The sequence below is a fragment of the Ascidiella aspersa genome, chromosome 5 (genome assembly GCF_963924565.1).
Source record: "Ascidiella aspersa chromosome 5, kaAscAspe10.2, whole genome shotgun sequence".
Lineage (NCBI taxonomy): Eukaryota > Metazoa > Chordata > Ascidiacea > Phlebobranchia > Ascidiidae > Ascidiella > Ascidiella aspersa.
In genome coordinates, this window is record NC_139451.1 from 19,837,783 (window position 1) to 19,848,929 (window position 11,147).

Here is an 11,147-nt window from a genome sequence, read left to right on the forward strand (position 1 = left end):
AACGGTTCGTCACGGCCTATCAGTTGTTGACTACGGTTGAATGGTTTCTTTAGCGCTTGTGAAAAAAAATATTTTCTTCACTTTTCATTTAAAAAGTTATATTGGCGAAATATAATTAAATATTTATAAATTTTGTAGTGATTAACAGTAAACATTTTTGAATAAAAGTCTCTATAAGTTACCAAATACAAAGTTTAGTTTATTCTGTGTAAAATGGAAATGGAGTTGTCACTTGTCAATGCAAACCTGTATAACACAACCTAAATCATTGGTTGTCAAATTGGGGTCCGTGAAAGGGTTTGAAGGGGTCGGCACAGCATCTCTTATTTTATAGGCTCACAACTTATATCAGCCGAGAGAATACTTTTCTCATTGAAAATAATAGATTTTTTGACAGCTTGTGTACAGTAGGATCATGGAACTGAATGTAAGACCAATTATTGTAACATAAAATAAGTTTTTTACTGTTTTAAACACTGAAGGGCCCACCATTTGTGAAGGAAACATAAAAGGGGCCTCATAGTGAAAAAGTTTGAGAACCACCGACTTAGATTAAATTCACTTTCTTTAAATGGCAGGTTTTCCAAAGCGCCTCTTTCCTGAGGACTAATATTACATTTAAGAGTTAAACATAAATTAGTAAAATTAGTCCTTTCCATTTGTAAAAATGTGTTGATTTAAGCAGCGGAAGTTTGTTTTAGTGTTATAGAAGACTAGGTCCTTACAAATTACTCAGATCAATATATCAATTGAACTTAATAGAACTGTATAAGCATACATTTAGTGTTGTCTATGTATTACTTTTAAACTGTTTTTTTATACAAGCCTCAAGAAGATTTGACTAAAAAATGGAAGATGATTCACTTGCCAGAACTTCTGAACATCCAAGACAAGTATTAGGAAAATGGCTGGGAAAAACAATGCGCATAAAAATGTCAGACAGTAGGACGTTGGTGGGTCAATTTCTTTGCACTGATCAAGCTCAAAACGTAATCCTTGGATCTGCCCAAGAATATCTCAACTACAATGAGAAGTGTCTAGAAGACCCAAGAATGCTAGGACTTGCCATGGTGCCTGGAAAACATATTGTTTCAATGCAGGTGGATTTATAGCAGAAGTTCAAGAATTGACTTATATTAGTGTTGTATGCTTCTTCCCATTACATGAAACCATGGGAAGCTATTTTTGCACAATTTAATAAACTGTATGCAAATCATGATAATTGCTTCATAAATCTTATTCCAGATAGAAATTGCAATTCATGCTGCAGTAAACTACAAGGCATTAATTTGTTATATTTCATACAAAGATATTCCTAACATTATAGAGCAACCATGTCTCTTACTGATTATTATGTGGAGCAATGCAATTTCTTAACTAAAACCTCCTTGTTCATTAGACAAATCACCAAATAGAAGCAGTACCTTTTCTTGTTTAATATTTACTATAAACAATTTGCTTTAATGGGCTATTCCCAAAAGCAGGACACAGCAGCAAGAAATTGTACAATAAAGAAATATTCGGAGCAAAGTTTAAAAGAAAGCTAACTTACTACACAACGCTTATTTACAAATATAGTTTTCTGTGAATAAGTTTTACATTGTATTTCTGATGGAATAAATTTGTTTAATTATTTCAACAATCCTTACAAAAAAGTTCTACTTGATTACAGTAAGGTACAACATTTTGACAAAAAAATAAAAGCCACTTAAATAAGATGGGTAAAAGCAACAAGGTGGTACCTCAAAGATGCAACACAAGCAATGTATTTTTCAAGCAATGTAAGTCAAGTGAAAACATAGTTAGAGTTTACCAAACAAAGGGTAAATCTTTGGAAATATTTTATTTGACAGAAAAACCCCCTTGCATTATTTTGATGATCCAAAGTGTACAATGTACATGTACAAATGAAAAAACTCTTACTTTTATTTCGCAACAGTCTATTAAAACACATGTATTATCAAGTATGTTTTTTATGGATAATAAATATATATATATAACTAATCTCATGAAATATTTGCGAGGTTTTCTTTAATGCATGTTGCCATTTGTTACCTTTCAAAATTTACATTTTGGTGTACAAAATTACTTGATATTTATTGCAGGAAAATATTTTTTTTGATGGACAACTAGCAATTAAAACGTATTTATTCAAGGTAGCAAAACTATTGGATCTGTGAGAATTATAAAACGTTATTAGGTCCACAAACAAAGAGAATCTACGTTCATGTTTTCTAAGAAAAAACAATATTTGTTTTCAAATTGAAGAGGCTCGAAAACTGTTTTTAATTTGTTTTATCAGTTTTAGGGGTTATTATTTTGTGAATAATGTGATGTGACATTGCGACAGTAATAGGTTTTTTTGTACAATGAAATATGATATTGTCAAAAATTAACAAAAACGGGGTGTACGGAAATAACATTACACATTCCCAAAGCACCAATACGCTGGACGCAACAAAAGAATAAGAGTATCTATACAGAACAGCATATACTGCACATTTCATCTACCACTAAGGTTGAACTATATAAATAAAAATAAATCAAACTGCTGCTCTTGATACCAGTAGAATTGCATAAACTAATTTAGACCAATATAATACCGTCAAATTAATCTCTTATTTTAGGAAAAGTAAAACAAAATGGGGCTTCTGTTCAGGTAAATTAGTTAGTGAAATTGGTTATTTTTAGTGTTAGTGCTTTCAAGATAAATTATTACAATGTGCAAACTCTCTCCGCAGGTCTGCAAAACAGACTATACAATGGACACTTTTTCAAATAACCTTATAGAAACTCGCTTGGGTTAGCCTTAGGATCTTTCTGGTTTCTGAAACGCACTGCCAACCAGACACCAAGCATCTGCAAGTAACAAGCAAAACCAATATAAGTTACAAAATAGTGGGTTATGCGAAAAATGTGGTACATCAGTAAAACAGTTGTCCAAGCAATGAACATAAAAGTTAAACAGTTTTCATTTTTATGAATTGTCCAAAACTTTTTTAATAAATAAACAAAAAAATGTTATCACAATTTTCCTTAGAACTGTATCACATTTTGTTACCTTTACCACTAATAGTTAACATTACATGTTGCTTTTTTTAAATCCAAGCTTCAAAACTATCCAAGAAGAAATCTATTCACTTGCTATACCTCTGCAAAGCTGAAAAACAGCCCGATACCCCCACATGCCTCCAGGGCTTGGCTCACGGTGGCGGGGAGAATTTCGTTGCAGGTTGCACAGGCTGTGCTTGTCGGACCAGTGCCAGATATCACAGTAGCTGGGGTGCCCAGATTCAACCCCAGGCAAACATTTTGTTCCTGAACCGCAAAAATTTGTTGTTCAGAAAATAATTTTATTAATATAGCTTCAAATTTGGATATAACATGGAAAAGAACAAATGAGTAAATTAATGATGTTGTTTAACATACCCCTAAAGGTGGACATAACATGGAAAAGAACAGATGAGTAAATTAAAGATGTTGTTTAACATACCCCTAAAGCAGGGCTTCTTAAACTTTTTTTACAGTGGACCCCTAAAATTTTTGGACCCCGGTAGACAGGAAATGCTCCAAAATGACGTCATAAATTGACATCACAAAACAAATAGACTTCATGACTCTAATTTAACTTTAAAATTAATTACTTCAAGTATACACTAGTTTTTTAACTAGGCCTTCATGGACCCCCTAAAACTAGTTCACGGACCCCAAGGGGGTCCATGGACCCCAGTTTAAGAACCCCTGCCCTAAAGGTTATAAGCAACATGACTTTCATATACATTTTAAGGCAACAGCCTGAAACTCTTGTGTTCAATAAAAGTGCCTTGTTTTTTTACAATTTTGTATACCTACACAGTTTGATTGCGAAAGGTTGATTTAATATGTTTAAAATTAAATCTGTTTTACTAGGTCAGTCTCAATTTTCCCATAGCCTAAATGGATCAAAAGCTGTTTGTTTTTCTTGCTTAACAGTTACCTGCAGAATGTCTATTTAGTTTAACATTCGGGGTAATAAAACATACACATCCATTACAGCCGGATTTGTTATACTACAAAAAGGATTGTTAACAGGGTGCATGATGTGTTCATTGGTGGCATACAGAATTGAAACTATATGTTGCCTAACAAATCTAACTTTTTTTCTTGAAGAAAATTAAAATGAGAATTGTTAGGTTACCTTATTCTACCAGGGATGCAGTTATTAATTTGTGATTTGTGAATAATTTCTACTACAGTAAATGAGAAATAATTTAGTGGTAAGAAACACCGGCAAGTTTTTTATATTCTTTATAAAAGTTTTTTCCATTTCCCTTAGTTAGGATTTTGGCAAATTCTGTCATAAAATAAAAATAGTCATATTGAGCAGTTTAAAAACTGTCAGCTTCTTTCAGGGTTTAACAAAACTAACAATTTGAGGTAGTTAGATTACATGACTTAACAATCGAGAAATTAAGTAAATAAGCACTGTCTGTTCAAAGTACAAAGTATTCTTAATGTTTACTTGATAAACAGGCAGTAGTGAAATCCTAATCTCAAGATTTTTCACAGTCAGAATGTGGCAAATATTTGCCAAATGTCTAAAGTCTTTCCTGCTTATAAAAACTTATAACCTAATTTATTTTGATTAACCAAAGCGCCATTATTTTTAACGCTAATGTTAAAATTTATGTAGCTGGGCAATATATTATAGTTACATTTATTATATTATACCCGAAAGGCTTAGCGAAATATACCCTCAAAAACAGTACACAACCAAACTGAATGACATACTGTAATTCAGTGTCTTTTGTAAATCTTCCCTATCAACTACTATTCAACCACTTACCAGGCTATTTATTTATCAAGTGGATTATTATTTTACCAAAATTAGGAGGTCAAGTTAAAAACACTTGTTCAGACGATATGGTTACATAAACACACCAAAACAAGTTCACATAGTCTAATAAAAAATAATAATAAAACTACAGCACATAGACATTCATTTTTTAGCTATGAATCTGTAATAATGAAATTTGTTTATAAATCTAAAAAAAATAGAAAAAAAACTAAAAACGTAAAACATTGAAAAAGAGCATGCAATCAGTGTGGAATATTTTATAGACTTTTAACATAAAAATCCGAAAACAAAAAAATAAACAAATAATAATTAATCCAACAGAGATGTTTTTAATATAAACTGATTGAATCACCTGGCAGTGTACAAGAGTTTGATTTGCTAGTTGATCTTCAATATCCCAACCGCAGCAGTTAAAGCGAGTTTGGGCTAACTTAATAGTGTCATTTTCGATACCTCCCTTAGTCTCCGTTTTCCAAATACCCTCCAAGGTACCAGACTAAAATATAAAAGAATAAAGTACATAACAATTTACCACAATCTAACAATTCTATATTGCCGTGTTATTAAAAAAAAAAAAGTTGCATGTATTTTGTCAGAAAATATTATGAATTACATTTAAAAACAATGTAATATTTTTAGCAGTAAAATAAAACCTCAAAATTCTATTTTGTATCTTACCACTTGCTTCTCTGACAGAGCCAAGCATGCAATCGAAACTGAGAACTGAATGACAAACAAAAGGAAGAGAACTACAATATACTAGGAAAAACAAGTTAAGAAAAACATCAATCAATATATTACATTACTAGGATTATAATTGATGCCATACAAGTTTATACCTTAATAACAAAATCTCCGCAAGTAGTTATAGATGATCAGAAATTTAAGCAAAGAATTTTGAGACTGCATATTAGTTTACAATAAAATAAATATTTTTGTAACAAGTAAAATGATTAGGCAGAAGTATCACAAGTAGTTTAAAAGGATACAAAAAACAGCAGAACTTGGTGGTGTTTGTATCCAGCAATAAGTCCAAGAAATGAAATCAAAAACAGGAAAAGCCCAGAGGCAAGGATTCCTAGTGATGTAGGGTAATTAATTAGCAGTTTTAAATGAAACCAAAGAAAATTAAAGATATTAAAGCATTACTTCTTTCTTGATTCTAGCAAAACATTTCCAATAATCTTACTTTTAAAAACAAATTTACCCTTTTTTCTTATCCAAAACGACTAAATTTCTTATAAAATTTTATATACGGAAATCTTATTTTGGAATATAATATATTATATGTAAAGCAATTCATAACAAAAAAATTGATGTGCAAAATATAATGAATTTATATTGGCAAACTGGCATAACAGTTGGAAGTTAAAAATGGCTACATGTATGCTACAATCACAGTCATACCTCCAACAATTTCAAAGGAATGAATGATAGCTGCTGCCCTTGCATAGGATGCCACGCCAATCAGAAGAAATGATACAAGCTAAGGAAATAAAGGGTCAGTATATAGTTAAAAAAGTATTGTCACTAACAGCATTTTATCAAACCCGACATAGGCCTTGTTGTTGCACTCTCCTTAAAATACTGCATGCTCAATGAGATCAGTTACAGTTTTTACTTTCATTATTTTAATTCAACCTAATTTGGCGTCATATTTTTATGTTAATTAAATTAGGTGCGAGAAAGTCAGCATTTTTAACGATGATTTTTGTTATATATGGGGCAATGATGGCATTTAAAAGATCATACTTTGTATTATTATGTTTATTTATCGAATTGATAGAACAAACATTGCAGCTATGTTGAAGTAAAATAATGGGAAGTAGAAAAATAGGATCCTTAGGATTCAAATTTTGAGGTATTTGAATCTAATTCTGTCATTTATATGGGGTAATTGAAAATGTTTTTATTTCTTTGTTTTAACAGAAAGTTTTGCCTCAATGTACATTTGCAAGTTGAAAGATTAAATTATTGTCTATCGCTAAGGTGATCCATTTATAGGGCTTTGCTTTAAATTTAGCCACATAGTAATCAATGTCGTGAACTAAATGTTAAAGTTTTACAAACTGTTAATGAACCTAGCTGTGCAGGCAGATAATTGCGTTATCTTATTATACTTTTCTCGCTAGTGAAATTCACATACTAATTGCGTGTGCAACTTAGCCTCATTCCATGACACTCTGCAAGAAATTCAGAGGTTTAAAAAACGAATTTTCAAGTGGACTTGTTCTACACTTAATAGTGACTCAGTATGTGCGAGGTTAATACATTGTGGAAGAAATTTACTAGAAGTGTTATACTAACCAGAAATATGATGTTCAGCAAAGCAAGGGCATTCTTGGAACAGTTAAACCCGCCACACATATTTAAGAGTTTTGTGACAAATTTAGCTTTAATAATATAATTTTTAGATTTATCTATTCAGCAAAATCTAAAAAACCTAAAAAAAGATTTTAATTAATGATATACCATGTTATACACAATACATTGGCTCTATGTGCAAACTTAAAATGTAAAAATGAAGATATCTCCTCGTCCTAATGCACGTTAATGACGACAATGACTTTGAATGGTTGCAAAATAGTATACATTGGCTCTACATACATATTCTACTATTAAGGTGGCATTAGCTCTTTTAAACCCGTTAGTGATTATATGACTATTTAAACTACCGATGAATTAGTCAAAACAACCCTAGTTTTGAAATTGATTCGTTAGTTTGGTGCGAGAAAATTTACCAAAACACATTTAAACAAGGTATAATTAGGTTTCCTACTAAAGTTCTTTTGTACATGCCAACAAAAGGCTAAAACAACAACCAAAACTCTAACTTAAATTAAATAATACACGTCGACCGTGTTTTCTCACTGAATTATGAGGCACGTGACCCTAAACACATGATCGGTCATGCGAGACAGCTTAGTAAAATTTTGAAAGAGATTTTCTTTGGATTTTGGTGAAATCAACGACATATAACCAGTGGTGGGATTCAAATTTTTTGTCAGCCGGTTCTATTACAAAAGTCATATATTTCAGCCAGTTCTGTTACAGAAAGTCATATTTTCCGGGAAGTAATTAAAGTAGTTACACTTACAAGAACAGGATGCAACCCCAAGTTCCAGCGAATGTTGCGAACTGCGAACCGACTGAATCCCACCACTGCTAACAGCTACTCTAAAACAGTGCTTGTCAACATTTTTCGGACTGGTACACCCTTTTTACGTTTAACTTATACACCCCAGTCCACGCAATACACCGAATCTGTAGTAATCCTAATCGGAATAAGGATAAGCAAGGCTGCAAGTATAAAAAATCCGTAGCATATGTTTATACAAATACAAAATTTCATCAGTCATTTAATGCGAGCGTCGCTGTTGAATTTTTTCGGTCAGTTGTGCGAACCGAGGCAGAAGCCTTGTTTCGAGTGCTCCGATCATAAGCGTAAGCGTGTCTTTTTTGTTTTTAATTTCAACAAGAGCAGAAAATCTTTGCTCGCAAAGATATGTCGTGGGGATGCGAACAAGGATGAAAACCGCCTTTTCACTGAGATTTCGGTATTTAGGAATGTTGAGAAGCGATACCCGAAATTCCAACCGATCTGTTAGAAATTAGTGCAGGTCTAACTAAGAAGGTCTACGTCAAATAGGGCAGGTCGTGGCAATGTGTCACAAACGTTTAATCCAGGTATCCTTAAATTACTCTTTTGTGCTGGGAAACCTTAAACGTGTACAGCAAAAACTGTAGATGCTTACTTTAACATCGTTTACGTTGTTTATGTCGAATAACATCAAAGTCACGTCAAAACAACAGGTCACTACAGATCAAACTGTTCGCACGATAATAATATGAGATAATAAGAATATTACCTCACAATCAGGGGCGCCCGCAGAAAATTTTCCAGGGGGGGGCAATCAGGGGAAAATCAAAAAGGGAGGTCCTGAATTTCAACTTAGGGAATTCCCCTATTTTTCGTCTGACTTAATGAATAATGACGCCATAAAACAGTGACACTATGACGTCATAGAATGGTGATTGCAAGACGTGATAAAAAAACTATCAGAAAACAGCCAAATACGTCCAGCAAAAGCGACCACGTGCGTCGTCAACAATCCTGTCAGGCGCCAGCTGCGAAACACGGTAACTTCAGGCAAAAAAAACAAATTGTACAATACACACTTGCTAATCAGTCAACCTAAACAAATAACGAAAAAGAACAACTTCCAGCGTTTACGGTCGACCAAACAAAAAACGAAAAACGGCGTTTTGCACTCGATTTTGGTTTGGCATTAGATTAAGACGCGTGACCCAATTACTTTAAAAGCACGCCGCTTCGAACAGTTTGACAAAAACGAACAAAAAACGATAATATCACTTACAAAAAGAGGGTAAGAACTCCCGCCCCTGGATACGCCAATGCGGACAATGGATAAAGTATAATATTTTTAACCTTCATATACATATTACACTTGTAAATAATACTAATAATCGCATCTTGAAATTCCAGGGGGGGCAAGTGCCAAATCTACTACAAACTCTAACAAGCCTATGATTTTCCTTAAATAAATAAAAAATGCAATAAATGGTCATGCTGGTACATTGAATTTCTGTTTTTGTGGCAAATTTTCTTAATTTTTTTCTCTTTTTGGAATTTTTTCTTGGCAATTTTTTTTGTTTTCGCAAATTTTTCTCTTTTTGTGATATTTTTTGGAGTTTTTTTCTCTTTTTGTGTTGTTTTGATCTCTTCTTAACGTAACACTCATGACATTTTGGAATAAAAAAAAAAGCCTAAAAAAGCCAAATTTCATTTGGATTTTTTTTTGAAAAAATAAAATCCAAAGAGGTTCAAAAAAAGCCTTAATTTTCAAATTTGGCTTTAAAAAATCCTAACTGGCAACCATGTCTCATCTCGATCTGGTGTACGTGGAGATATCTTTATGAACAGCGGTTCCCAAACTTTTCTAAAAAAATTGCTTGATGGACCCGTTGCAATTATTTTGATATTTCGCATCCCTATAAAAATTCAAGGGTCAGTTGACCTATTTTTCTTGTAGTACACTAGTGCAGTCACGATTTTTTCTAAAGTAAATCTTTCTAACTAATGCGAACCATTCGCTGACAGCGGGTAGTATAATGGATGCTTTGTAATGCCACAAGAGACATCATAAAACATGCTATATGATCGAATAATAAAGAACACCTAAAGACAATAATGATGACAGATAATGTTTAAAACATAGACTAATGTTTAAAACCTTAAAAACTAATTCTCCTTGCGGACCCTCTTAAATTACTGTACGGACCCCAGTTTCGGAACCGCTGCTCCAAAATATACCTTTTATACAAAGATAACATCGGTTAGTCCTATTAAATTGTTAGTGATGGGCCCATTTTTTTGTGGGCCCTGAGGCTCAGCTCCCTCGGCCCCCGCCTTAATCCGCCCCTGGGTACACCCTTTAAAAATTATGGAACATCCGGGGGTGTACGATACACCGGGTTAAAAAGCATTGCTGTAAAAAGCAACAGTATTCTCATGACTTGCATTTATGACGCAACAATTAAATTTTCAGACGAACATTCACCAAAGGAAAATTACTGCAATTAAAAAAAAATACACAATGTATGAATGTTACCGGTACTTGCGAACTTGACCACTGCACATTTAAAAAAAAAAAAAACACGTGAGCTACTTGAACCTTAAAAATCAATGCATGGAATAAGATGCAAAAATCCATTGACAGTAACCAGTAATGCTTACCGGTTCGCTAAACTCATAAAATTCCGCGAGACGGTTCTATAGAACCGGTGCGAACCGGATGAATCCCACTATCTGCATATAACTTTTTACCAAGCCGTAACTGAATCAACACCAATAATCTTTTGGTGTAACCAAACCGATGTTAAAAACGAAAAGCGCCAACCGAAAATTGCAAACGGCTTCCTAGTTTATAGCGCAAATAAAAGAGGTTTTTTGTCGAATGATTGGCGTTTAAGTTTGGATTAATTTTTTGACTGTTATATTCCGAGGTTGATGCTATTTTTATTTCGGTCGGAATGCTGGAGTTCGTTGTACCACTCTGTATGCCAGCGTTTCTCAACCGGTGCGCCGCGGCGCACTGGTGCGCCGTGGAAGGTGGCCAGGTGCGTCGCGAGAAAATGGGGAAAAAATGTTACAAAAATTCTGTATTATTTGTAGAATTTGCGAATAATTTTAGAATAAACTCTATTCACAATATTTTCTGTGAATCAACACTGAGCAATATGACTGGATTCGTAGCCCTTATTGAAGTCCCAATGGTTGATGTTGGCT

The 11,147-nt window shown here is 33.3% G+C and overlaps 2 protein-coding genes across 2 annotated transcripts; one reads left to right on the forward strand and one right to left on the reverse strand.

Annotated features, from left to right (window-relative positions):
- Nucleotides 1-184: 184 nt before the first annotated feature.
- Nucleotides 185-2,150, forward strand: LOC146145274 (N-alpha-acetyltransferase 38, NatC auxiliary subunit-like). Its single transcript, XM_083389862.1, has one exon. The coding sequence runs from the start codon at nt 849-851 to the stop codon at nt 1,110-1,112; it is 264 nt and encodes an 87-aa protein (XP_083245988.1). The 5' UTR covers nt 185-848; the 3' UTR covers nt 1,113-2,150.
- LOC146145275 (tetraspanin-31-like) lies at nt 1,418-7,282 on the reverse strand. Its single transcript, XM_083389416.1, has 7 exons — nt 7,145-7,282; nt 6,245-6,323; nt 5,827-5,915; nt 5,516-5,596; nt 5,190-5,333; nt 3,151-3,318; nt 1,418-2,859 (listed from the first exon to the last, which is right to left on the reverse strand). The coding sequence occupies exons 1-7, from the start codon at nt 7,202-7,204 to the stop codon at nt 2,785-2,787; spliced, it is 696 nt and encodes a 231-aa protein (XP_083245542.1). The 5' UTR covers nt 7,205-7,282; the 3' UTR covers nt 1,418-2,784.
- Between the last annotated feature and the right edge of the window lie 3,865 nt (nt 7,283-11,147).

Coding starts and splice junctions, on each gene's coding strand:
- LOC146145274 (XM_083389862.1), top strand. CDS start 849: ATGGAAGATGATTCACTTGCCAGAACTTCTGAACATCCAAGACAAGTA.
- LOC146145275 (XM_083389416.1), bottom strand. CDS start 7,204: ATGTGTGGCGGGTTTAACTGTTCCAAGAATGCCCTTGCTTTGCTGAAC. Junction 5,916..6,244: donor TTCCTTTGAAATTGTTGGAG/GTATGACTGTGA, acceptor CTACATCACTAG/GAATCCTTGCCTCTGGGCTT. Junction 2,860..3,150: donor TGTTTTTCAGCTTTGCAGAG/GTATAGCAAGTG, acceptor TGTTACTTGCAG/ATGCTTGGTGTCTGGTTGGC.